The sequence below is a fragment of the Paroedura picta genome, chromosome 10 (assembly GCF_049243985.1).
Source record: "Paroedura picta isolate Pp20150507F chromosome 10, Ppicta_v3.0, whole genome shotgun sequence".
NCBI lineage: Eukaryota > Metazoa > Chordata > Lepidosauria > Squamata > Gekkonidae > Paroedura > Paroedura picta.
In genome coordinates, this window is record NC_135378.1 from 81,129,958 (window position 1) to 81,157,930 (window position 27,973).

General features: G+C 45.9%; 2 protein-coding genes across 4 annotated transcripts in view; both read right to left on the minus strand.

Annotated features, from left to right (window-relative positions):
- The window catches only part of APAF1 (apoptotic peptidase activating factor 1), a 40,859-nt gene extending 33,871 nt beyond the window's left edge, over window positions 1–6,988 (minus strand). The window contains exons 1-4 of one of the 2 annotated variants that reach the window (XM_077301101.1): window positions 6,838–6,988; window positions 3,241–3,412; window positions 1,752–1,935; window positions 1,060–1,249 (exon numbers count right to left, since the gene is read on the minus strand). In XM_077301101.1, coding sequence (XP_077157216.1) covers window positions 1,060–1,249; window positions 1,752–1,889 — 328 coding nt within the window. In that variant the 5' untranslated portion in view covers window positions 1,890–1,935; window positions 3,241–3,412; window positions 6,838–6,988. Of the gene's footprint in view, window positions 1–1,050; window positions 1,250–1,751; window positions 1,936–3,240; window positions 3,413–6,837 lie in introns of both variants that reach the window. The other variant, XM_077301100.1, reaches the window with a different exon arrangement.
- Window positions 6,989–9,306: 2,318 nt separating this feature from the next.
- Window positions 9,307–27,498, minus strand: TMEM237 (transmembrane protein 237). Of its 2 annotated transcripts, XM_077301102.1 has the most exons (14): window positions 27,399–27,498; window positions 26,688–26,799; window positions 22,636–22,667; window positions 22,391–22,404; window positions 21,420–21,476; window positions 20,083–20,196; window positions 18,702–18,795; window positions 17,534–17,688; window positions 16,388–16,511; window positions 15,627–15,818; window positions 13,957–14,030; window positions 13,162–13,255; window positions 11,641–11,762; window positions 9,307–10,356 (listed from the first exon to the last, which is right to left on the minus strand). In XM_077301102.1, the coding sequence occupies exons 1-14, from the start codon at window positions 27,419–27,421 to the stop codon at window positions 10,295–10,297; spliced, it is 1,269 nt and encodes a 422-aa protein (XP_077157217.1). In that variant the 5' UTR covers window positions 27,422–27,498; the 3' UTR covers window positions 9,307–10,294. The 2 variants fall into 2 exon arrangements, with proteins under 2 accessions (XP_077157217.1, XP_077157218.1); XM_077301103.1 differs by lacking the exons at window positions 26,688–26,799; window positions 27,399–27,498 and adding an exon at window positions 25,412–25,583.
- Window positions 27,499–27,973: the final 475 nt, after the last annotated feature.

The following is a 27,973-nucleotide window of genomic DNA, read 5'->3' on the forward strand; positions in this document are numbered from 1 at the left end:
ACCTTCCCTTAGCAAGACAATCAGTATTGTCCCAGGCTCTGAACTGAAATATGTATTCAACTGTGTAAAAATAATAACATTTCTAATGGTTGTAGTACAAGCACAACACTCAGAAGAGCCGTTCAATTTCCTCTCACTTACCTCTCACACTTGGATATCCTAAACATTCCATAAACATTTTGGCTTCACTCCTAAGCAGTGCATATCGAGGCAAATTCCTCACCTCTCTACTCCCACCAATTTTCTTTTGATTCCAAAACTTCTGGGGGTCAGTGGATGCTCCTTAAACCATATCAGGAACAAACTGGGGTTTGCAGTGGGAGGAGAGAGCAGCAAAAATCACAGTCATAGAATCATAGAATTGGAAGGGGCCATACAGGCCATCTAGTCCAACTCTATGATTCTATGATTCTAGAGCCTCTTGTGGCGCAGAGTGGTAAGGCAGCAGACATACAGTCTGAAAGCTCTGCCCGTGAGGCTGGGAGTTCGATCCCAGCAGCTGGCTCAAGGTTGACTCAGCCTTCCATCCTTCCGAGGTCGGTAAAATGAGTACCCAGCTTGCTGGGGGGTAAACGGTCATGACTGGGGAAGGCACTGGCAAACCACCCCGTATTGAGTCTGCCATGAAAACGTTAGAGGGCATCACCCCAAGGGTCAGACATGACTCGGTGCTTGCACAGGGGATACCTTTACCTTTATGATTCTATGACTGTGATTTTTGCTGCTCCCTCCTCCCACTGCAAAACTCCAGTTTGTTCCCCTTTGCCAGTCTCCCCTTTGCCAATTAAAATGCTGTTCTGTTGGCAGAAATGTCATCATGCCAACGAAACAGTTTTGGATCCAAGACCTCAAGTTTCACGTGAACCGCTCTGAAGCTCAGGGGAGGGCGGTATACAAATGTACTTAATTGAGTAATACCATTGAAATGAAGACCCCCCCCCCCCACAGTAACTGTTTCCTGAAAGGCTTCTTCAAAGCAGACAATTTAAATTACTCTTTCAAGCCAAAGATTTTTGCCCACCAAATTCTTACGGCTGACTAACAACTTACGAGACTGACCGTAGGAGGTTACTCCATCCATTGAAGTCTTCCCATTCTGAGGTGAGATAATAGGGATGCCATCTTGGAGAAGGGCAGCAAGATCCTTGTAGCCCTCATGAAGCAGAGCATTATAGAAGGATATGTACGCATGATCGTCTTTGGTGAGAATTATTTCCAGAAGCATAGCTGCTCTTTCTCTCTGGGTAGTCTAGTGGAAGAAAAAAGGTACCATCATATATTTGGTACAATCCACCAAAAGTTCAGCACTTTTAACTTCTGTGATTTCAGAGACAAACGGGTGATTAAACTTTTCCCACTTAAATCGGAGAGATTCCGAGGTGTTTTAAAGAACTAGAGCAGGGGTAGTCAAACTGCGGCCCTCCAGATGTCCATGGACTACAATTCCCAGAAGCCCCTGCCAGCATTGGCAGGGGCTTCTGGGAATTGTAGTCCATGGACATCTGGAGGGCTGCAGTTTGACTACCCCTGAACTAGAGGAACTTTAAGAAATCCATATGCAATCCTTTCCCATTTTACCTCTGCTATAACCAGCTGAGTAGGAGTTGGTTTTTATACCCTTCATTCTCCTGGCTGCCTTTTGTACTGTTCCAGGCTCCACATTTTGAATTCCAATTCCTATGGCTGCAGCCAAAAAACCCAAATGTCCTGATAAACAAGGAGGGGGGGGATTAAAATTGCAAATAACTCACCTGAGCTTTCACTTTCTCCTCATCTTGTAAAGTTAATGCCTCATCCGAAATCATATGATCCATTATGTAAGAAGTTTTGATATCTCTTTCCAAAGATTTGCTGTTCTGAAGTAAATAACTTCGAGCGTTCAAGTCCATTTTTATTCCCACTTATTACTTCTTCCTTGCTAAATGGAAACATGAGCTAGCCAAAACATAGAAAGTATCAAAATAAGCATTGCCGCACATTCCTTTCAGCAGGAAACCCACAAAACAAAGACAAAAAGGCAGGATCTGTGTTTGTTATCAGCATCCCACTATATTCTTTCCTGTTTTTATGTTTATGTTTCCTGCAAAGGGGTGTGTGTGTGGAGTGCCCGTTTGGTGACCTTGGGAATGCTAGGGATTATGGGATTGTAAATTTCACAATGAACTCTGTGTAGGCCAGTGGTTCTCAACCTGGGGGGTCGAGACCCCTTTGGGGGTCCAATGACCCTTTCAAAGGGGTCGCAGCAGGGCAAGCAGCTTGGCCGGGGAGGGGGGGCACCATCCACACAACAGCCTTGCAGGGTAGATCGAGATAGATTGTTCATCTGTCTGGTAGCAGCAAAAAAGAGTGAGATGGGCATGGTGGGACAAGAGGCAGAACTGAACTGAGAAACGCCAGGAAAAGAACAATTTATATACAATCCTGAACAATGGGTCTTCACACCATCGGTTAGTTTTGGTTTAATTTCTGTGAAAGAACCCTTGCATAGTTTTATGGCTGGGGGTCTCCACAACATGAGGAACTGTAGTAAAGGGTCGCGGCATTAGGAAGGCTGAGATCCACTGGTGTAGGCTAGGTGTTAATTTTCTGGGGTTAGATGGGTGTTGGGGGGAGAGGAAGCTTCAGTGCTATCTACAGCCCTGTTCTTGGAGCTGCAGGGTCTGGGGGTTAGTGCACTTGGGTGTAACAAATGTGCCTGGGAGAATGACATTACCTTTAGAAGTGAGGTGGCATGAAGATGGGGCCATCTGTATGGGTATTGCAAACTAGTCTTAACAAAAAGCCTGTTTATTTGAGAAATCCACTGGGAACGTGACAAAAATAGAACCTTTTTGAGAAGACTTGGTTTTTATACCCTGCTTTTCACTACCCAAGGGAGTCTCAAAGTGGCTTACAATCACCTTCCCTTCCTCTCCCCTCAACAGACCCCCTGTGAGGTAAGTGAGGCTGAGAGAACTCTGACAGGACTGCTCTGTGAGAACAGCTCAAATAGGATTTTGATAAGCCCCAGGTCACCCAGCTGGCTGTACATGGAGTAGTGGCCAAAAGTGTGGTGTTCCTGATGGCCATGGACTACAAGTGCTTGCAAGGGCTCATGGGAATTGTAGTCCATGGATATCAGGAGAGCCAGTTTGGCCACCCCTATCTCCAAGGGCACCAGTAAAATTGTAAGTGGGTACTACGTTGGGGACCACTGCTTTAGAGGATGCTGTGGACTTTTATAAGATGGACAGCACTTACCAGTATTTCAACTTGCAACTGATCCTGGAACCATCAGTATAAAAACACTTGTGAAATGATTCTCGGGGTTCTCCGTTGCTTATGACTCACAGACCCAGCCAGGTAGCCAAACGTAACACAGGGAAGACTTGTGAGTCAACTTCATCAGTGGCATCTTTTAGATGTTTCTGCTCTGGAAACAAGAAACAAAACCCAAACAAGATTTAAATGACATTAAAAATATATGAATTGATTTCAGGAATTTCCATATTTAACATGGACGTAAGTGGCAATCTTTTTTCACAGTAATTGAATTTGCTTCTAAATGCAGCTCGCCAGCTGATTTTCTACTCCAAACCCAGCATGTGGACTACAGAATCTTAATCTGTGTTGGCTCCAATTCTATTAGGGGTAAAAGGGAGGGTTTGGGGATGGGGTTGCTGCCATCTTTCTTGTATGCTCTGTATTTTAAGGGTTGGGGCTTTATGTTTTGATTATGGGGGTATCTTATTGTAACCCATCATGAGTCAGCTGTCCGGGAGTGGCAGGTAATAAATTATTACAAAATAATAATTTAAAACACCAAGGCAAGGTCAGTCTTGACCCGACCGCAGAAAATATTAGCTCTTTCCAATTAAAATGACAATAAAATATACTGAAAAGAAAAACGGGAGGAGACGGAATGCCTGTTTTAGAGGCTATTCCATGCTAAATTTATAAAAAACGAAAGAAAAGTCAAGGAACTAAAAAAGATGAAATAATTAGGGGGGAAACCAGACCACAGATTTCATGATTTGAAAATGAAACTACAGATCACTCTTTCTCAACCAGGGTTTCATGCAACACCAGGGTTTTTTGATGGCCCTGGAAGCATTTCCCAAATGGGTGGGAGTTGATTTGTTATGTATTTTTAGAATTTGTTAAACATTTTTCAGGTGATATGACCATATACGGTCATGTCGACCCACCCAACCCCTCCCGAAATGGCCAATTATGGTCCTGGAGGGGGTGGGAAGGGGAGGGGCCCCCGGGTGGGCGTGTCCAGCTCCGCTTCCCAACCATATTCTGCACGATGGCGCCACTTCTGGGATTTCTTGAAGTCTGAAGTATGTTTCAGGGGGTTCTCAATGGTAAAAAAGTTGAGAAAGGCTGCTACAGACTATTAAAAACAAGTTTAAAATAAGTATAGCCAAAGTAGAAGAACTGAAGTAATAGTAAGATGGTTAACCAGACAACGGAAAAACTAGAAAACGCCTTTAGAATCCCAGAGCAAGACTTTATGGGTACAAAAGACGGGAAATTGATTAATAGACCATACCGAAACAACTGATAACAGATTACGGAAGCCTAATTTACAAACATGATCATGAAAAGAAATAAGAAACTAATCTTACAGACTGTTTCACAGGCTGTCTAGGTTCAAAGTTCAATGAGGAAGTTTAAAAAGGGCCTGCATTCAGAAGGAACAGCAGGTTGGTTCCAAGAAGGAACTTACCTACAGATATTCCTGTCCAATTTAATAGCACTGATATCAGAGCTTAAAATAAGCAAGAAAAATCCTAATCACCCTCATCCTACTGCGTTGTTTATTGAATCAATGCCTATTGATTATATTGATTCACTCTGTGTAATCCACCTGGGGTCCTAATGAGTATTTAAGTAAATAAATATGCTGAGTTTGGGCCCCTGCGTGACATCTGCAAGCAACAGATGAGTCTGCCAAGCGTAAGGCCTAGCGATATCAGATAACCACAAAGCACAACTGCTCAGTCATCAAGTTCTCAGCTGTGTCACATTACTAAAAGAAATTCCAAATCTGCTAAGACTTTATGTGCTGTCCAATAGCAAAAGAGCAGATTGATTTACAAGAGTTGCAAATATCTTTGCACTGGTACCAGATTTTGAATTCCCCAAATTGGTTGGGCATTAAGTAAAAGGGGAGGTATGGGGAAAATTAGATATTCCATGGCATGACAGCCCAAATTTAAGAGATTTATGTACCTTACCTGTCTCCTACCTGACAGACGGCATTGTCAGGCACATGAAATAACACTACACGCACTTTACAACTGGATTATTACTGTGTGAAATGGCAGAATCCACTTTCAAATGGTCACCGAAGTGGATTGAAGTGGTCCCTGCGTTATTTACTTGGAGAGTTCAGCAACCAACCGTGCAAACCTATGCACTTCCTTCCGATGTAATCTCACACAGTCTTAAAACAGCACGGCCACAGACCAGCAAAACCCAACCCATTCTAAATCATCCTGAGTCAGAGCTCACTTCCTCAAAGTCATGCCTGCAACAAGCATTTTGGGGCTGAGGGGGGGACTCAAAAGTTCACCTACCCTGAGCCAACCATAGAATCATGGAGTTGGAAGGGACCTCCAGGGTCCTCTAGTCCAACCCCCCCGCAGAATGCAGGAAATTCACAACTACCTGCCCACCCACAGTGACCCCAATTTCATGTTCAGATGATGCTCCCCCGCCCCCTCCAAAACCAGAATCCCTGGCCAATCTGGTCTGGAGGAAAATCCACCTCCTTTGTGATGACCTCAGAAGTGGGGGCTGTAAAAATTAAGCTGTTGTTGTTAATATTTTGTAACCAGTCAGGATTGATCTTTATTTATTTGTTTGTTTATTTAGGGAGGTTAAAGATATTGACAACTTGCAGCTAGTTTTGGATACAGAAAGCAAAACTGTTCCAGGAGATTATTTTATTTTATTATTTATCGCTTAAATTTGCATGCTGCCGAATGACATCATTTTTAAAACTCATACAATACAAAATGCTATTTAAACTCATACAATACAAAATGCCCAGTTCACATTAGAATCCAGGAGACAACCAATACGAATGTCGCCCATCAAATCCCAGTCCGGGACTGGGAACTTGTTGATGTACATTTGCATACTGATCGGCTGGTTCAGGGGTTGTCAACCTGTGGTCCTCCAGATGTCCATGGACTACAATTCCCATGAGCCCCTGCCAGCAAACGCTGGCAGGGGCTCATGGGAATTGTAGTCCATGGACATCTGGAGGACCACAGGTTGACTACACCTGGGCTGGTTGATACCGCTGTAGGCAGGGAGGTCGGGAGATCAAATCCAGCAGCCCTTTCATGACCACCAACGAGATTCTCAGGGCAGAAGCTTTGACAGCCAAGGCGTCAGACAGGAGCCCAGCAAAGAAAGCAACAAAGAGGGGGGGAGAAAGCGAAAGGGGGGGGGGGAAGAAAGCGAAAGGCAGAGTTTGGGAGCAAACAAAGCACGCGCAAGCATTGAGCAAAAAAAACCCAGTAACGATTCAACAAATAAACAAGAATGCAAGAATGGGAACAACGCAGGATAATGCGACAGACACGACGCAGAAATAAGGATGCAATAGCAGAACTAACGCAAAGCAATGCAACCACACAAACCATGCAATAATAAAAGCAATGCAAAGCAATGCCTTAACAGTAGGAATTATGCTAAACCAACAACAAATGCAAAAATAATACAAATCCACCCCCCCCCATCACTCACCAGCTGCCTTCCAACCAGCAGCATCTCCTCCCCCCTGCTGATTCCCCCTCCCCACAATGGCCCCCTCGCTAGCCCCCCAGGAGGGATTACCTCGGGAATGAGGGGGGCAGGGGGCAAGGGGGGGCGCTGCTGCCCCCTCCCAAACCTCGGCCAACTTCCTCCTTCTTCTCCGCCTGGGAAGGAGGGGCCGGCCGTGTCTCCAACGCGGCGCCCGATAAGGCGCGCCAATGGAAAGCGAGCCCGCAGGCCCGGGAGGGGCAAAGCGAGCGAGCGCGCGCGCGCGGAGGAACGAGACGCGCCCCCGCCGCCTTGCCCTCACAGCGCGGGGGCGCGCGCCTGACGTAAAGCCATAAAATCTCCTCACACACAGACCTTGCTAAACTTGGGCTTCTTTGTGGGGTCCAGAAACCAAAACCAATAACGCGCAATAATCCAAATGGTCAGAGCAGAGTCCCCAATAAAGCAAAAATAAAAATATATTTTGCACACAATAAGGAGAGGACAGGAATGGAAGACACTCAGAAGCCCCCAAAGCTGAAGGGAAAGTTGGCAAGGGGATGGACTCTGTGGGGTGGATTGAGGCCTGCCCATAAGGAGCCATGGGAGCACATGTGTTGGGTTTAAGGCCAGCCACCCAGCCTGCCCCAATGGCTGGTGTTTCATGAGCCTGGGCAACCTCACAAGGAGTTGGAGAAAATCTGAGGCAAACAATAGGAAAAAATTACAAAACAAAATCAAGAGTCCGGTAGCACCTTTAAGACCAACAAAGATTTATTCAAGGCGTGAGCTTTCGAGTGCAAGCACTCTTCCGCAGACTATGAACTGACCATCATGACAGTGGGAATATATAAGCAAAAGTTAATTCTGTTAAATTAGTAAACTGTGTCACAGCATTCAAATGCAGCCATATGATAATTCTTGGCTAAAACCTGGGGTGGAAGCCGTTGATCATTGACATAAAGTTTTATTTCGCCTATGTTTTTGTGAACCACAACTGAATTCGAGGAGACTGACTGTTTTATCAAAGAATTATATGGCTGAATTTGAATGTTGTGACAGTTTAGAATTAACTTTATATTCCAACTGTCATTATGGTAGTTCTTAGTCTGACGAAGGGTGCTTGCACTTGAAAGCTCACGCCTTGAATAAATCTGTTGGTCCTAAGGATGCCACTGGACTCTTTGTTTTGTTGTGCTGCTTCAGACCAACACGGCTACCCACTTGAATCTAATATCTAACATCTATTCTGACCCGAGAGTCTTTACAGCTCTGAATAGCAACCAACCACGAAATATTCCTTTCATCAGGGAAAATTTCATTGCACCAGATGAGTTGAACCAGACGATGCTATTTCTGTCATAGTTCCGCTGTACACCACATTGGTCAGTGTCTGGAGTCCTGTGTGCGGTTCTGGAGGCCTCACTTCAAAAAGGAGATGGACAAAATGGAGAGGGTGCAGAGGAGAGCTAGGAGGATCTGGGGCCCGGGGACCAAGCCCAGTGAGGGATTTGGGAATGTCCAGTATGCAGAAGGTTGAGAGGGGCCAGGATCACTCTCTTGAAGTATCTGAAAGGCTGTCATTTGGAGGTGAGTAGGGAGCAGTTCCTATTGTCAGCAAAGAGGACCTGTAGTAATGGATTGGGAGACCTATTGGGAGAAGGGCGGTCTAAAAATTAAATAATAATAATAATAATAATAATAATAATAATAATAATAATTTAAACTATGTGTAGAATTGTACCAAAGTATTTGATACTCAAATTTGATACTCAACTACTTTGGCCACCTCATGAGAAGGAAGGACTCCCTGGAGAAGAGCCTAATGCTGGGAGCGATCGAGGGCAAAAGAAGAAGGGGACGACAGAGAATGAGGCGGCTGGATGGAGTCACTGAAGCAGTAGGTGCAAACTTAAATGGACTCCGGGGAACGGTAGAGGACAGCAAGGCCTGGAGGATCCTTGTCCATGGGGTCGCGATGGGTCGGATACGACTTCGCACTTAACAACAACAACAACAACAAGAATTGTACCAGCTAGATATGAGCAAAAAAAAAATCACTGTCAGGGTTGTTCAGCACAGGATTTGGCTGCCTCACTCTTAAAGCAGCGGCTGGACATAAATCTTATCCTGGATGCTTAAGGCTGATCCTGCATTGAGCAGGGGGTTGGACTAGATGGCCTGGATGGACCCTTCCAACTCTAGGATTCTATATTAGAGAGAAACAACAACCAATAGTGGGGTTAAAACACAAAAAGTTTGACACCATGTGTCCCCTTGCCTTTGGATATCCCTTGGAAAAATAGTTCTAGCTAATTTAGTTCTACATAAAAAAATAGGGTAACAGCACCACAGCAGTTGCAAATAAATATCCCTGCACAAATGTGAGTCTTATTTCCCCAACATAAATTTCTCATATAACACAGTGCTCAATGATATCATAATCTAAGATCAACCCAGACAACAAATTTGGATATATAGAATTTTTTTAAAATAGTTTTTTAAAGCCTCCTGCTTTTCTAAGAACTGCACAATCATATTCTTAAAAAATAACCAGTCAAGTTAAGCAAAATAGTAACATTTTATTTGCAGAAAAGTTTGTTGTACAAGAAATGTATTTAAAAAGTGCATTTTAAAAAATTATGAATTTCAAAAAATAACAATAGGAAAGTTACCATGAGGAAAGTTTCACAGATTTGCTTATACCTAGCTCTTGATTTTTATAAAACTCCTTATATAAAGGCACCATATTGGGGGGAAACCACTCAACAAACTAAATTGGCATATAATTAGAGCACAATCCTAAGAAGAACTACTCAGATGTACACCCCATGTTATTCAACAGGGCTTACTCCTAAGAAAGTGCCTTTAGATTTGCAACCTTATTAAACAGATATTGGCCCTGATCCAAAACCGTATTCATACAATCCACTGAAATCTATATGTGGCATTTATCTGCATGGAATGTATTAAAAGTTGATTTACGGTCCTGTCCAAATGGATTTATGAATCCATTTGTAGAACCTGTACTTCGTAAGCTAGCACATTAATGTCAATACCCTTTGACAAAGTAAACACATAGTAAACTGTAAGTCTGCATTCTAGACAAACTGGCACTAAAACTGTGATTTACAGTTTTCTTTACAAAGAATATCTGTTTTAGCTTTAAAGTAAACATAACCAAAGAGAAATGCTATACAGGTAGCTGGGTATTAGAAAACATAAACTTCATAATGGTGACTATTAAAGATTAATCCTGCCACAGACATGGTCCTGTTCTTTTGACTTTCCTATTTCTACTTATTTAGATCTATCAGAACTGATATTAGCCAAACACATTTTCATGGAGTCATTTCTGAAGATTCACACAGAAATAAACTGCAACACTGTCTTACCGTTTAATAAAAACTGCGGGGGGAAAATAGTGTCATTATAATATCAGTGTGAAGTATACAACATGAAAATACATTCAATACAGAAAATTACATACAGGTATAAATAGACAAAGTTCAGCCATTTTAGCTTTCGTTTTTGAAGTACTTCCTTATTGTTAAGAGACTTGGGCTTCTTTATCTACTGCCGGGTAGTCTTCGATTTCAGCATTAAACACTTCTACAAGGGAAGAAAAAAAGAGAAGAGCTGGGTTTTCATACCTCACTTTTCCCTACCTGAAGGAGTCCCAACTTGGATTACAAACACATTTCCCTCCCTCTCCCCACAACAGACACCATGTGAGGAAGGTGAGGCTGAGAGAGCTCTAAGAGACCTGCTCCATAAAAAAGCAGCTCTAAGAACTGCAACTGGCCCAAGGTCACCCAGCTGGCTTCATGTTGGGAATCAAACCCCAACTCACCTGACAAAAGGACACTTAACCACTGCACCATGCTGGCTCTCAGTGCAAGGTTGTTTAAAGCTACAATTGTTAGTGAACAACTATGAAGCTCTTTAAAAAAAACGTAAGGGAAAGAAAAGTGAGATACCAGTTGGAGAAATTAATAAAACCGAGGTAAAAGTTAGCGCAAGAGCAGTGAAGAACACCTCAATGATTCCTGGACTTTCAGGCAAGAAAAGCACTGGCGCAGAGAAAGAAGGGTGTCTCCCACCAGAAAATACAGGAATCTGTGCTCTGCCCCCCACCTCCTCTCCCATCAAGAAAACTCACTTTTTGAGAGAATGAAATCCTTACAATCGCATACAGGGTCTTCCACCTGCCACTCACTCATGCTTCACTGTTACTTCTTCCCTAAATTATTCCACTCTGCTCTCTATTTCAGCATCTCACTGTCTTCTCTGTACCACTGGACTTTTGTGGTAACCCCTTAGGGTGTGTTCAAGGAAAGACCCATTCAGAGGTGGTTTTGCCATTGCCTGCCTCTTCGTAGCATCCTTGGACATTCTTAATGGTCTCCCATTCAAGTACTAACTAGGGCTGATCCTACTGAGCTTCTAAAATCTGATAGAACACGCGAGCTTGGCCTATCCAGGGCAGCCTTCATCTACATCCAGCCTATTTTGTCACTGCAACCCAGAAAACGACCCTGGCTGTTGAGCACCACCACCCACCACTTCAGAGATAAGACTAGTCTGGAGACTCAGGGTGGGCATGGAGATAACTTTGAAGGTGGCATTATTGCACTGGTCGACACATCAGAGCCACCTTTATGAGGTAGGCATGATGTATGTAACCCTCTGTAACCCTCTGTTCTTTGCCCAGGTTTTTAGATGAACATGAGTTCCCTGTGACGTGTTCTTGCTGTGACTTGTTCTTCATTAAGAGGCTTTCCAGTCTGGCATGTTTTTCAGCAATTCACACTAGGCAAGGACCCTTGGCCCAAGGCCAACCAGTAGTAGACTCAAGGCAGTGTGAGGATCATAAGACGGCATCCCGTTCCATACCTTCACTGTGATCCAGCTGAGGCTTATAGGACAAGAACAGCCAACAGACTCCAACAAGGAGCGCTATGACTAGATTGACCACAATCCAGGGCTGAAGAATCTCTTCCTCTGTACCTGAGATCCTGAAAAGAAACATACAGAAGAAGAAGAATTGGTTCTTATATGCCGCTTTTCCCTACCCGAAGGAGGCTCAAAGCGGCTTACAATTGCCCTTCCCATTCCTCTCCCCACAACAGACACCGTGTGGGGTGGGTGAGGCTGAGAGAGCACTGATATCACTGCTCAAACAGAACATAAGAGCTTTATCAGTGCCATGGCGAGCCCAAGGTCACCCAGCTGGCTGCATGTGGGGGAGTGCAGAATCGAACCCGGCATGCCAGATTAGAAGTCCGCACTCCTAACCACTACACCAAACTGGCTGAAGAACTGAAAGATAAGCCAAGACTTGATGGTTGTAGGCACTGAAACACAGAATTACCCCAATAATGGGGAAAGTGGGAGTCTGTGAACCAAAGCACCCCGATTCTCCCCCTCAAGAGTTAACAGATGCAGTGACTAACAGGTCCCACCTTGCAGGTGTGCCTTATTGGGTTTAGCAGCCTACTGGCCCATTATCACCTTCAAGGGTTCGCAGGCATTTGGTTGAGGCTGGGCACAATGAGTACCAGGGATCAAAAGTCTGGCATCCCCCCCACCCCCCAGGTCGCAGGCCAAGACATTAGACTGGCCAAGACCCACTGCTTGTTCTACCCTTCCCAGATTAGAAGTCCGCACTCCTAACCACTACACCAAGCTGGCTCTCTCATTGCATTGCTCCACATAACAAGCCTAGGTTTCCTTTGATGGTCCCCCCTCCAAGAACAAAGCAGGGCCAAGCCTGCCTAACTTTTGAGATCGGAGGAGATCAGATTAGCCTGAGTCGTCCAAGTCAGGACTGAATCTGAAGGGACAAATAGGTACATGACATGCCGAATTTCTCAAATCAGAGACTGGGAAAGGCATGGCACTGAACATGGGGGAATTAAAAAAAAAAAATCCAGCCGATATAGCCTTTTTACTGATATAGAATGCCGCTTGTAGTGAGCCTCTTGTGGCGCAGAGTGGTAAGGCAGCCGTCTGAAAGCTCTGCCCATGAGGCTGGGAGTTCAATCCCAGCAGCCGGCTCAAGGTGGACTCAGCCTTCCATCCTTCCGAGGTCGGTCAAATGAGTACCCAGCTTGCTGGGGGGTAAACGGTCATGACTGGGGAAGGCCCTGGCAAACCACCCCGTATTGAGTCTGCCATGAAAACGCTAGAGGGCGTCACCCCAAGGGTCAGACATGACTCGGTGCTTGCACACCTTTACCTTTAATGCCGCTTGCAAGAGGACAATAATGGAGATGTTTGTCTCCCAAAGTGACCAGTGGAGCAGTTCAAGGAGGGGGACAGGCCTTACAACAATACAGGACCTCATGATCAGGCAACAATTGGTTTCTTTTAACTGCTTGGCACTTGATCTCTTGAGAAGGAAGGAAGGCCTACCAGAGGCTGCTGTTTTCCGAAGGTGGCGTGTACAGGTTGATTCTGTCGCCCGTCATTTGCTGGCTCAGTGACAGGATGAGAGCTACAAAATACACTGCGGTGGGGGAGGGGGGAATTGGTGGAATCAGTACTATACATTGACTTTTCATATGTACATTGTCACTTCAACATGTCACCCGTGTCTTCCATTGATTGGGGTTTTAATGGATTTGTTAACCGCCACTCTTGGACTGGCCAGCTCATGGCAGTTTACAAGTAAAACCAATAAAACAAACAAAAATGATTTTTAAAAACCCTTTTATCTCAAACTAGTCCTCATCAAACAATCCCAACCCAACTCCACAGACCCCATCCCAAGCCTCATGTAGATGTTTAAATAGATGGATAGAGGAGGGACCACATAGATCTTTCCTGTCCTGGTCTAAACCAAACGCTTGGTGGAACAGCTCCATCTTGCAGTCCCTGCAGAACTGCAATAGCTCCAAACAAGACCCTTAGCCCTTCTGGGAGCTCATTTCACCAAGCAGGAGACAGAGTTGGAAGGGACCTCCTGGGCCCTCTAGTCCACCCCCCTGCACTATGCAGGACACTCACCACCCTATTGCTCATCCACTGTCACCTGCCACCCCCTTAAGCCTTCACAGAATCAGGATAAAAGCTGCTGGCTTTCGCAGGCGCCATGATAAGCACATTTTAAAGAAGCCCTCCTTGAAGTCGGCAACGAATACACCATCCCAGACATCCCCTGGCCATTTTCTGGAGCATTTAAGTACCAGGCTCTGCCGCAATACTCACAGAAAGAGGCGACCGCTGCTGGGTTCAGGGTCAGGAAGCCTTGGCTGGCTATTGATATTTTAGCCAAGTTGATCCTGAAGGGGGATAAGAAATGGCCCATTTACAACTCAGCCTAACAAAATCACGTCAAGCAGAGCAGTTTGTTTCATCCTGGTAATCAGCAAGCCAGTGGCAAATTCCTTCTGAGTTCAGTGGGAAGGGGAGAGGGCAGAAAGAGAGATGATTCTCACAAAGGCTTGCCAGATTAGCATTACGGACGGGCCTTGGCCTCCCGGAATCTCCCTTGGCCTTGTGCTAAAAGGTTTGCAATCAGAGAATCTCCCTTTTATCTGACTCAAGAATTATCTGCTACTGGGCAGAGCTGCCTAAATTATGCACACCAGTACAGAAGAATGTGCAACCAACTCATGGTGACCCCAACCAGTCAAGAGATGATGTCTGGACTTTCCTCTGCAAAGCCACCCCCATCTTCCTTGGTGGTCTCCCATCCAAGAACGGGCCAGAGCATGGCCAACCCTACTTAGCTCCTAATCTCCGAAAACAAGCCGGGCTATTCAGGCTGCTATGCACACAGTGCTGAAGGCAAAACACGGCGTTAAGGGGCTCTGAGAAAAACTCAAAAAAGATTGCACAAATTATTTTATGCATTCAGGGGAAAGGAAAAGAAGTGCCTCGGCTTCAGACGTGTCGTTTGCACAAAGAAAAGAGGCTGGGAGGGAGTCTGGGACAAGAAGCAGGGTTAGAATGCAAACACTATGGCTGGATGAGTAGATAAACCCTACTGTCCTCTAGCAAGTTGCATTTTCCGCCTTTGGGAAGGAGTACTCAGTGTCTGATGATCATACCTGGGGCATAAGTATTTGCACAATTTCCCAAAGGGCCTCTCCTTTCTCCATTGCATAGAGGTACAGGTGCCGGCAGAAGGTACGTAAAATGTGACAAAACAGTCCTGCTCTGACCTGCAGGCCCTGTTCCACCGTGCCCATCTAAGTTTTCCCAACACGTGGAGGGATTTCTCTCTCACGCCAACACATGGCAATAGCTGCCTTCACCAGACCTCAGTTAAGAGCTCTGTTTGCTTTGATGGAATCTATCCCCCACAAGAGGCTCTAAAGATCATACTTCCAGTTGTCTTTTTATGGTTTAAGGCTACACACTTTGAAACACTATGGAAAATACTTAATACAACCATCAGGATTTTTTTTGGGGGGGGGTTGTTTTTTGTTGTCAAGTCACAGCTGACTTACAATGACTCCTGGGGTTTTCAAGGCTAGAAGTAATCAGAGAGAGTCTGCCATTGCTCACTTAATGTGTGCCATCCCTGGTATTCCTTGAAGGTCTCCCATCCAAATTCTATCCAGGACCAATCCTGGGATCCAGCTAGCCTGGGCTACCCAGGTCAGGGCCCATTGATAAACTATTAGTACTTTGGAGGGCAAACTGAATATATATTGACTGTCTAGACCAGGGGTAGTCAGCCTGTGGCCCTCCAGATGTCCATGGACTACAATTCCCATGAGTCCCTGCTAGGATTCGCTGGCAGGGGCTCGTGAGAATTGTAGTCCATGGACATCTGGAGGACCACAGGCTGACTACCCCTGGTCTAGACGACTTTGGAAAGAAACCATAACCTTCACCATAAAAGTGAGGGAAATGTATGAAAACCATACCGGTCAAAAGCTGAAACTGTGCAAATGGTAAGAAGGAGGTAAAGGAGACTCTGAGCAGGGTAAGCCAATGTCTTATATTGTTCCAGCAAGTTTGAGGCCGCGGACAGCTGACTTCCTCCCAAGGCATAAATCACAATGATGTTCCAGACAGCATAGCCAGCAAGGAAGCCGTTACTGAAAAGTCCCACCACCCTAAACGGACAAAAAGACAGATAAAGTTTAAAACTGGCATGTGAAGGCTCAAGGGGGTGGCAGGTGAGAGTGGATGAGCGAGAGGGTTGTGAGTGCCCTGCACAGTGCAGGGAGCTGGACTAGATGGCCCAGGAGGTCCCTTCCAACTCTATGATTGTAGGATTCTAAATGTTTCAGAGAAGACGACAGAGGAGGTTGGTGTACTCCACTTTTCTCTATCTTAAACAGTCTCAAAGCGGCTTCCATTCGCCTTCCCTTTCCTCTCCCCACAACAGACACCCTGTGAGGTAGGTGGGGCTGAGAGAGCCCTGATATTACTGCACGGAACAGCTTTATCAGTGCTGTGGTGAGCCCAAGGTCACCCAGCTGGCTGCATGTGGGGGAGCGGGAAATCCAACCCACCTGGCCAGATTAGAAGTTTGCACTCCTAACCACTACACCAAGCTGGCTGTCTTACAAAGTTAGCCCATCAGATCAGGGAAAGATAAATAATGGTAGTCTCAGGAAAAGGAACCACAGGGGCATTTCATCCACTTAAACAACCTGTCCCAGGGGGACTGATCTCATACCTAAAACCACGGTGAACTGAAAGTGCCACATCTTTGGTGGTCCAAGAAGCCTTCATGTCCAAGAACAGGTCAAGGTTTTCAGTGGTTTTGACCAAATCATTGCGGTCAGCTGCCTGGAAACGCCCTAGTGAAAGAAGCAGGAGGCTCTGTTACTACCTTGCCCATAAAAAGCACGTCAGGGTTGGCAACGCCAGTGTAGGAGCTGCCAGGAAATGTGGGGGCACTGCCTCAGAAAGGAGCTCATCTGTGTATAATGCCACCCTCCAAAACACCCATTCTCTCCACAGTAACTCATCTGTTGTTTGGAGAATATTTGTAATCCTAAGAGATCTGCAATCATTACCTGGAGATTGGCAACCCGAAAGTGTGTATAGGGCTACCTGTTACTGCAGGAGTGGCCAAACTGGCTCTCCAGTTGTCCATGGACTACAATTCTCATGATCCCCTGCCAACACAGCATGGGCTCATGGGAATCATAGTCCATGGACACCAGGACAGCCACAGTTTGGCTGCCTCTGTATTACTGGATATGGATTTTACCAAGAGACATTTTGCTATGGCAAGAGCTCATTTCACTACATTTCTTTAGAGGACCACTCCCATCATTACCATACTAAGTATAAATTCTTACGCTCATTTACTTGTTAACCCCCAATGGAACTTGAAGAAGAGAAAAGCTGGGTTTTGATACTCCGGCTTTTCACTACCCAAAGGAGTCTCAAAGCGGCTTCGAATTGCCTTCCCTTTCCTCTCCCCACAACAGACATCCTGTGAGGGAGGTGAGGCTGAGAGAGCTTTAAGAGAACTGTGACTGGCCCAAGTTGGCGACATGCGGAGGAGTGGGGAATCAAACCTGGTTCTCTAGATTAGAGGCTGCCACTCTTAACCGCTACATCCCACAGGCTCTCAAAAACAGGTCAATGCAAAACCATAAAAGGAAACCAGAACCCAACCTGAACAGAATTCGGGAACCTTTGGGTTCCTGGCTCAAAAACAGGTAAGAAAAACAGACCTAGTCTAAGAATTCCAAAATCTTAACTTGTTCCAAAGGGTGATCTGTCTAAACGAATCTTTAATAGCATAATCCTTCCCTTAAAAATATACCTTCTACATGCTGTGACACTGAAACTCTAAGAAGTTACTTACGATTTTTTTCAACAAAGACCTTACTAACTGGCTGGCTGGCACAGACTGGCGCCGAAAACACAGGGAGCTGCTCGTGAGTTTTGACTTGCTCCTCTTCAATGATGTCCTCTTCCTCTACACCTAATTCGTTGGCACTTTCCATAGGCCGAGTTTTCCTACTGGGATGAAAGAAAAAGACAGTGGCTATTGTCCACTTCGGGACTGGGGGCAGTGCCGTTCTATCCACGTAGCACATGCAATGGGCCCCACAGTTTCAGGGGCCCCACAAGGTGCCTTTCCCCATGGATCTGGGCCATAGCCTCTGTCCATCCACCTTTCCCTTCTTCAAGGACACTCAGTGTGACACCCCTTTACACGGGTGGGGGCCCCTCCACCCCCAGTCTGGCTGCTCCTGCCCCAATCGTTCTCATCCATGGCCTTGCAAATCTTGCAAGCTGGGTGCTCATTTTACCGACCTCAGAAGGATGGAAGGCTGAGTCAACCTTGAGCCGGCTGCTGGGATTGAACTCCCAACCTCATGGGCAGAGCTTTCAGACGGCTGCCTTACCACTCTGCGCCACAAGAGTCCCAATCGTTCTCATCCATGGCCTTGCAAATCTTGCAAGCTGGGTGCTCATTTTACCGACCTCGGAAGGATGGAAGGCTGAGTCAACCTTGAGCCGGCTGCTGGGATTGAACTCCCAGCCCCATGGGCAAAGCTTTCAGACGGCTGCCTTACCACTCTGCGCCACAAGAGTCCCAATCGTTCTCATCCATGGCCTTGCAAATCCTTTTACTGGCTCTGCTGCTACAGACCCCGCAAATCCTTAAACCAGGGTTAGTCAACCTGTGGTCCTCCAGACGTTCGTGGACTACAATTCCCATGAGCCCCTGCCAGCGTATGCTGGCAGGGGCTCATGGGAATTGTAGTCCATGAACATCTGGAGGACCACAGGTTGACTAGCCCTGCCTTAAACCACTCCCAACTGGGGGAATAGCTGAATGTTATGGAGTTGGCCACACTGTGCTGAAATTCAGTGGCATGCCAAAATGCCATTATCTTCTAAGAGCAAATGAATAATGGAGGACTGGAACGGTTACCCCGATGCAAGAGTGTCAACGAGCAATAATAAGACTCGGTCACAAAATATTGGGGAGGGGACAGGTGAACCAAACTGCAAAGTCTTACTTGACTTTTTTCCGAGGTTTACGAGTTAGGTTATCTTCGACCGGCTCGGGCTCCAAGCCGTTTCCGTACTGTTTGGTGAAGGAAGCCTCCAATTCTGAATGTTTCAAAACAGGAAAAGATAAACTGCGGGGCAAACCAGGGAGAGGGTCTCTGCATAAGGGAACAGCACAGCATAGGGAAGAGAGCATTTCTTCTGGAATTCCAACATCGAATTCTGGGGTGGCCAAACTGTGGCTCTCCAGATGTCCATGGACTACAATTCCCATGAGCCCCAGGACTCATGGGAATTGTAGTCCATGGACATCTGGAGAGCCACAGTTTGGCCATTCCTGATCTAATAGTTATCTTGGATATATTTAGGGATGCAACCACTAGCCCTAATTTGAGAGCTCTTCCTGTTTACTGCAAGCATAAAGCTGCCAATATTCCATTAAGTCCCGAATTTACTTTATTTAGATTCTGATGCCACCTATCCTGAACACTGCTCAAAGGAGTGCAGTTAACATGATATGTTATCAACAGAAAAACAAACAGGTCCTTAAAACAAGCGCAGGGACCTAAAAGCTGCAAAGAACTATCCGTAAAAGGAATGGGGGGCAAAGAACGGAGAATAAATCAGCTGAGAAGATAAAGCCTCTAATTAAAAGAAATGTTTTGGCCTGGTGCATAGAAGACAATAAGGGAGGCGTTGGGAAGAAGATGCTCAAGATTTCTTGCAAAGAAATCACTTGGTAAATCATTCTTCATGTCCCCGAAAAACCACCAGAGACTTCTCAGGCCAAAAACTGCAGACTTTTGAACATACAGGAGACCATACACTACAGCTGTAAACCAATTTCTATGGGAAGAAAACATCAGGGGCTTATTAGAAAGAAACATGCACCTGGCTATTTTGTCACATGGTGTAAGGGGCGGGGCTTGGTGACACAAGGGGCAGGGGGCTGGAACCCTGAAGTAGCTGACAGAGCTCAGATCACTCCTTACTGTGCCTCCCATGAGGCACCTAGGGCATATACCCCAGCTTCCACCCCCTAGATGTGTTTCTGTGTCCATCCTTCTGCTTCCCGCAGTAACTCTGGACTTTCCATAGGTTGTGAACCTTCCCAAGTAACTGGATTCTCTTGTTGGCCTGCCCCCATTCTGACCACCCTCTAACCACTCTACAGGGGGGGGGGGAGGTTGAGGGTTCTGCTATGTTTGCTGTTGTGTTTTGATGTTGTGAGTGTCCATTTTAAAGGGGTTTTGATGGGTTTTTAGCCAGACTTTTTGTAAACCGCCACAAGCTCTTTGGGAGTGGCGGCTAATAAATTCAATAATAGCAATAATAGTAATTGCACAGTGTATCATCCACTTGAATTCTGTTCTGCAAACATCCACCTACCCAGAGGCATCTTCTTCTTCTTGCGTTTCCTCTGAGGGGCAGCATCCTGCTCCTTGGATGACAGAGGGCCGATGCTTTCAAACGGACGGCAAACGGCGGCAGGAACGATACTCTCTGAAAGAGCAGAATCAAAAGAATAACCTCGCACCACAGCCAAGTGGTTGATTGAGGTACCAGGGTAAATTCTGCACACGGCTCATTCCTAGCGATTGGTTGGACGGTCCAAGCACGAGTCCACGGTACTCTGCTGCTTCTCTGTAAATTAAGTGATTAAGTGATTACTTCAATCCTCTGCCAGCTGCTACTGCTTCACAGTGAAGGGACTACAAGGGTCACGGGAGGAGATGGTACCGCTTTCTTCTGCTCTGGTTCGGCCTCACTTGGAGTCCTGGGTTCAGTTTTGGACACCCCAGTTCAAAAGGGAAGTAGGCAAACTGGAACGTGTCCAGAGGAGGGCAACAAAGATGGTGAGGGGTTTGGAGACCAAGACGTAGGAGGAAAGGTTGGGGGAGCTTGGTCTGTTTAGCCTGGAGAGGAGACGACTGAGAGGGGATCTAATAACCATCTTAAAGTATTTAAAAGGTGCCACGTAGAGGATGGAGCAGAGTTGTTCTCTCTTGCCCCAGAGGGAGGGACCAGAACCAATGGGATGAAATTAATTCAAAAGAAATTCTGTCTAAACATCCGGAAGAAGTTCCTGACAGTTAGAGTGGTTTCTCAGTGGAACAGGCTTCCTTGGGAGGTGGTGGGTTCTCCATCTTTGGAAATTTTTAAACAGAGGCTGATTCTGCGAAGGTTCAAGGGGGTGGCAGGCTATAGTGGATGAGTGATAGGGTTGTGAGTGTCCTGCACAGTGCGGGGGGGTTGGACTAGATGACCCAGGAGGTCCCTTCCAACTATTCTATGAATTTAGACTACTGGTTAGCTAGACAATTATTTTGAGTCCACACGCAAAGACAAAGAAGAGCTGGGTTTTCTGTACCCCACTTTTTACTACCCAACTGCCTATCCTTCCCCTGCTTGCAACAGACACCCTGTGAGGTAGGTGAAGCTGAGAGAGCTCAGAGAGAACTGTGACTGGCCCAAGGTCATCCAGCTGGCTGTACATGGAGGAGGAGTGGAGAATCAAACCCGGCTCACCAGATTAGAGTCCACAGCTCTTAACCATGCTGGCTCTCAAAGGAGGCGGAGGCATAATACAGTCCAGGCCAGCTAACATGGCGCGGAAGAATCACGGAATGGCTATGTCATCTACTATGTTTTGACCTCAAATGCTGCATCTGCTATTGCATCGTTCTTATTTCCTTGCATAGCTGTTGACCAAGTCACTCTCTTACCTAATGAGTTTGTCCCTTTAATCTTTTTTCTTTTGGAACGACGAAGAGGAATTTCATCTAGAGTAAAAAAGGGGGGGAAAAACAAGTTTGCATCCCATGAAGAAATTCACTTCTGCCATCAACTGGGCTTTTGCATAAGGGAGAGGGTAGGAATCTAAGTTAAAAAAAATGAACAGGAGGCTTGTTTTCAAGTATCACTCAGAATGCAGTTAAAGATGCCCTCTTATTTATTTACTTAGTTCAAACATTCCACGCTGTCTCTCCATTCCAATGGGAACAGTCACAGAGGAAAACATTAAGATAGTTTAACATTAAAACATTATTAGTGCTGAATTAGAGCAGAATGTCACACCATGGATGTCTGGAGACAGAAAATTTAAAAATTCAAGCTACTTCTGAAAGGTATTTTAGTATGGCTTTCTTGGTAATATTACCAGCACCTTACTGAGAGCACAGCATGTATGCTCAAGCACTAGCATTCTTTTGAGTTCCCTGGTGCTATTCCAAATTCCTGATGATCCCTCATTATAAAAGAGCATTCAAGCTCACACGGTTAAATTCTTTTCTCTCAGTCATACCAGAAGGCTGATTTACAGGCAGATTGTACTTGGACCGAATTTGTAAATGTAGATGTGGTCAGCTCAAGTCCCTAGCAAGTATTTTATTGAACAGTGAAAGCTGGTGAGATTTAAAAGATGTGTCCTCCCTCTTAATAGGTTATGTGAATTTATTATCTCCAAGAACTGTCCCGTTTTTACTCGTAGACGAGGACTGGAAACTGACCTTAGCAGTTGCTAAATATATACCCGCAGTGCCTTTAAGAGGGTTGGAGCTAAATCTTTTCAAGACCATCGAGTCAGAAGAACACTAAAATAATAAAAAGACTTTGTCCCTCTGATTAGCTGTTTTAAGCAAAATAAAAGGCAGCCTATTAAATTACAAATGAACTATAAGACAGGGAATAAACTCACCCTGGTTTCCACTGCTGATCAAAGATGTTTCCAATCAAGGTGAAAAAATTAAGAAAGAAAGGAAGAATATTAATTTTGGAACAAACGGCAGCCAGAAATGTTAGAACTCTCACGTGGATGAGATAAAAGTGTGTTCCCCCCCCCAGGTTATCCAAAGATGGTAAGTCCTTAGATGTCAAAAATTTCCCTGCTTCCCCTAGTCCACTTTGGCTTGTGAAGTTTTCCAGTAAATCAGTCGGTCTTACCTTGGTACTGGTGGAAGAACACGAGGCGGACACTGAAACAAAAGCCCAGATATGTTATTAATTCAATAATGTTGTCAGCCCGTCCTTAGCGTGAGCACTTGACAGACTATTTACAACCATCACTCACTTCTCAAACGAATCATGAAAGCGTTAACATTTTGAAGGCTAGTTTTGCAACAGAAAAGTATTTCTTTTTACTGGGCTAACTAAAGGATAGCCGAGGAAGTAGCTAGCTCTCTCCCGGCAAGACAGTCTAAGGATCGGACTTTACATCCAAGTATATTAAAGGAAAGCAAACTCGCTTCCAAAAATCAGACAAAAAAACTTTGCACTTAAAAAAAAGGGAAACTTGTGAAGAAAGCAGGCTTACCACTTGCTTCTTGCCCATGTCTCAACCACGATTCTGGGCAACCTAAAGCAATTTCCTGTACTGTCGGTGATCCTTGCTAATCCATCCAGTATTAAAAATAAACTTCCAATGCCCAGGATTAGTTGGAAGTGTTACATCTGTTTAAGGGGCTAGCAGTGTTTTCATCGAAATCTGCTGTAGTTTGTAACTGGCGACAGAATTTTAGAATGCTTTGTTCAGTTTATATACTTTAGGAGCCAGCTTGCTTTTTTTGGACTAGTTCTTAAATATTTAGGATATATCAAGGATATTGATAAACATGGTGCTTTTGACTGATTGTGTCATTGGCTTGAATTGTTTTCATTGACGTTAATATTCCTCCCTTGATTTTGTATTGTTTCAGCTGTGAGCCAGATTTGGGGGGGGGGGAATTATTAGGGGCTTTTTGCACGGTTTCAAAATCGCACAATGGTTGCCAATTGGAAACGCTATTGATTTGCCATAACGCACGACGTCGTAGACAATCTGCAACACTCCTGAAACCGATCAGCAAAAAGCGCTTCGTTGTAGCGCTTTCAGGGGAATCCCAAAAAGTGGATTCACCCTCCGGAAAGCGCTACACTCTTGCATACAATCTGCAACACTAGCGATAAAGACCTGTGCGTTAACATTGTTGCAGTTTCTTCAAAGTCCCTCCTCCTGAGCCTGTCCTCCAAACTTCCGGCGAAGCGATCGCCATTTTTTTTTCTCCGAGCGAGCGGGGATAAACGCACCAGCGAGCCTCTTTCTGTTTAGAGGCTTCCCTGGCTTCAGTCCTTCACCTTTAGTCACTAAGCACAAACCACATAAAAGCCCGTTTGCTGAAATAAAGTCCCTTTATTTTTTACACATTAATTCAGCCGAAAATCAGGCCCGTGAGAGGGGGGGGGGGATTTTTTTTTTATCACTCGAGGCAGCGTGGCAACGATCATACGATCAAACGACAGCTCACATTAGGCAGCTGGATGGGTCTCTCCGTTGCAACGAATCTACACAGATTTGTTACAATGGGTCTGTTTTTTTTTTAAAAAAAACCTTTCTTAAAGGGAAAGGGGCTGTTTGGGAGCATGCTAAAGGCTGCCCATTGGCTGCTTGGCGGCCAGGGGCGGGACGAGCTTGGAAATAGCGCTTCCTTTTCTGCCGAGACCGGAAGCTGCGGGAAACGCTACAAAACGCAACTGGATTCCACTACAAAGGCAGGTATGCATAACGACGAATTCCACTATTTTAAATGGCGATTTTTCGTTCAGTGACCAATTTGCAACAAAGATCCCGGTGCGAAATGGCCCATAGTCTTCTGTCACAGAATAGTTTTTAGAAAGACTTTTGTATAGATCTCCGAGAGGGGTGATATATAAATCGAGCAATAATAAAACTTCTTTTCTCACCTAATCGCATCAGACTTAAGAGAAAAATTTTAAAGTCCGGTTTCAACAGTATCTGAAACTTTCCAATCTAAACTGTGCATAAAACCTATTGCTCAATGCCTTCAAAAGAAGAGTTGGTTTTTATACCCTATTTTGCTCTACCTTAAGGAGTCTCAGAATGGCTTACAACGAACGGCTCCCTCTTCCCCCCAACAGACACCTTTGTCCAGGTGGAGCTGAGAGAACTTTGTCTGGACCAAAGTCACCTAGTAGGTTTCATGTTTAGGAGCAAACCCAAACCCATTCTCCAGATTAGAGTCTAACACTCTTAACTGCTACAGGGATCCAGAAGAGATTTTTAGCATATATTCTGGTGATGTCCGATAATAGGGTAGAAATCAGAAAGAAGTAATTACAAACATGAAGCAGCATACTCTTTCTTGCTATCCTAAGGGCCTTTTATTTGAATTCCTAAAAAATGTAATCCTGAGTGGAAAGGGACCTCCTGGGTCGTCTAGTCCAACCCCCTGCACTATGCAGGACATTCACAACCCTATCGCTCATCCACTGCAACCTGCCATCCCCTTGAACCTTCACAGAATCTTGGAGAACTTAAAAATCCAATTAAAAAGTGTCCCACATGCAAGCAACTAGAGAAACACACTGGGCACTGCAAAATATCCTCTGCGGCTTGCAAACTGACCCTCATGGGGGAATCAAGCGTTCACATACCAGTCCCTGCCTGTGCATTTTCATCCTCAACTCTGCAGAATCACCCCCTCTCACACACACACACACACACAAAACAGAAGTTGCCGCAGCGTTTCCAATTCTGCTCAGAGTAGTTCCGTGCCTAAGGAAAATTCCCCAGAAAAATCCCTGAAGTGCTAAAGGAGGTGATGTTTAAATGACATCCTGCCCCAAGCTGCAAGCCTGGCTAGGCTCATTTTGTAATGCCAGCACAATAAAGATTTCTCCCGCAGCAAAACAGGGTTTTGCAACATTTCAGGGGCTCCCTCACCGGCCGGACATCTTCCCTCTTATTCAGTGCCGGAGGCAACTCTTCCATAGCAGCAACTTCAAAGAAGCCCAGTCTCCAAGGCACTGCTTAAACAGAGAGGGAAGAGGTGGGGTATCCAAAAAGCCATTTCCGGGTGGGGGGAGAAAAGGAAAGGATGAAGTTCAGCTTCTCCTGCGCTCTTGGCTCCTCCTGCTGGGCTGTGATGTTTCTACATGCATCGACTTGGATCCCAAATAAATGCAGAGAAATTTGCAGACTGAAAATATAGGCGCATTGTGTCTCTGGAGGAGCTCTGCGCCACAATAAATGAGCTAGCTTTTACAAGTCCACAAGACTCCTGCTTACTTTTGCTTAAGATACACTTCCTGGCCAAGCCTTGAGGTGGGGATTGGAGTTTTGCCTTGACCTTGTGGTAAGACAAGATGGCTGGATGCTTTCAAAGGGGAACCTGACTGCAGAACCAAGCCCCCCTGAGGTCAGTGGAACGAACTTCCTGATCAGTGGAACTAACTGGGAGGCAGTGGAACTAACTGGGCATGGGGCATGAGTGGGCAGGTAGTCCTGCATCCTGCATGGGGTTGGACTAGATGACCCGGAGGAACCCTCCAATTCTATGATTCTCTGATCCTGAGTGGAACAGATACCCTGACCTTCAGCAGGCAAGCCCAAAAGAAACTAGAAAGAATGGCATGAAATGAAAATGTGCCACCTCTGAGCACCCTAGACCAGGGGTAGTCAAACTGCGGCCCTCCAGATGTCCATGGACTACAATTCCCAGGAGCCCCTGCCAGCGAATGCTGGCAGGGGGCTCCTGGGAATTGTAGTCCATGGACATCTGGAGGGCCGCAGTTTGACTACCCCTGGTCTGGGATAAAGCTCTTTAGCCAGCACAGGACGCATCTCAAAGAAGCTATAACTTAAAAAAAAAAAATTAAGTACTGGGAAGTTGCAGAGAGGTGATTGAATGACTCTTGCGAAATCTACCCTCCCCAGCTAGTTGCAAGTACAACTTGGTGAGACCACCCCATACAACAGTGGAGAAAAGCAGTACTTGTGCCTAGCACAAAGGCGTAACCCCACATTCCTTCTTGCCATTTGGAAAATGCCCTCTTCTTCTCACATCTAGCACAGCTGCCTGCCTATTACTTACAAAAAAACCCCAAAAGAGCCACAAATAGCAAAGTGTCGCTTCTGTGCCTGACAAGGGAAGCAAGCAAGGGAAGTCCAAACCAGAAGAAAATCACTGGCCGAAAGAGAAACCACACCTCCCACTCACCTCAATTGCTGCAAATGGGACATCTCCAGACCCAAAACTGGGTGCGAACTGCCAGCTTCCGGGCTTGGTGACCTTCATGAATAGGGCTTTGCAGATTCTGTTACAGGCCAGACTAGGACGGAACAAATCCAGAAATTTGAACAGACATTAGTTCACTTTTTAAGATTTTACTTCCTTCTGTGGCTTACTAGACCTTCTTGTGGCGCAGGGTGGTAAGGCAGCTGACATGCAGTCTGAAAGCTCTGCCCATGAGGCTGGGAGTTCGATCTCAGCAGCCGGCTCAAGGTCGACTCAGCCTTCCAGCCTTCCGAGGTCGGTAAAATGAGTACCCAGCTTGCTGCTGTGGGGTAAACGGTGATGACTGGGGAAGGCACTGGCAAACCACCCCGTATTGAGTCTGCCATGAAAACGCTAGAGGGCGTCACCCGAAGGGTCAGACATGACTCGGTGCTTGCACAGGGGATACCTTTACCTTTATGGCAGAGAACGATGTTATGCAGGCGTCTTGTTAAAGGATTTGTAATGTATTGTAGGGGCTGCAGGTCCCTTTAAGAATGTTCAGGAGTTACTTTGTTATATGGAAAGTGGCAGTTGGTTTTTTGCCAGTTGTTGCCTGAGCTAGTTAATAAAAAGACATGCTAAACTCAAGCGGCTCCAGTCTGAATATTTAATATTGGCGGCGAGGTCGGGGGCCTGCGCGTCTTTACTCACCTGCATCTGGGTGCTGCTGCCATGGCGACACAGGGCCATATCGAGGAGTTTGACGTGGCTGACCCTGGAAGGTGGGAGAGCTACGTGGAGCGTTTTGAGTTTTATGCTGAATACAACAGAAAGCGGGGCTGTCTTCTTCAAGCGTCTGTGGCCCGGCCACGTACGAGCTGGCCAAGGCTCTCCTGTCACCAGCGTTCTTCTTCAGCGTCTGTGGCCCGGCCACGTACGAGCTAGCCAAGGCTCTCCTGTCACCAGCGTTCTTCTTCAGCGTCTGTGGCCCGGCCACGTACGAGCTAGCCAAGGCTCCCCTGTCACCAGCATTCTTCTTCAGCGTCTGTGGCCCGGCCAAGTACGAGCTGGCCAAGGCTCTCCTGTCACCAGCGTTCTTCTTCAGCGTCTGTGGCCCGGCCACGTACGAGCTTGCCAAGGCTCCCCTGTCACCAGCGTTCTTCTTCAGCGTCTGTGGCCCGGCCAAGTACGAGCTGGCCAAAGCTCTCCTGTCACCAGCGTTCTTCTTCAGCGTCTGTGGCCCGGCCAAGTACGAGTTAGCCAAGGCTCCCCTGTCACCAGCATTC

Coding starts and splice junctions, on each gene's coding strand:
- TMEM237 (XM_077301102.1), bottom strand. CDS start 27,421: ATGGCAGCAGCACCCAGATGCAG. Junction 14,031..15,626: donor ACAGTTTCAGCTTTTGACCG/GTATGGTTTTCA, acceptor ATCCCCCTTCAG/GATCAACTTGGCTAAAATAT. Junction 11,763..13,161: donor TCGGAAAACAGCAGCCTCTG/GTAGGCCTTCCT, acceptor GTTTCTTTTCAG/GATCTCAGGTACAGAGGAAG.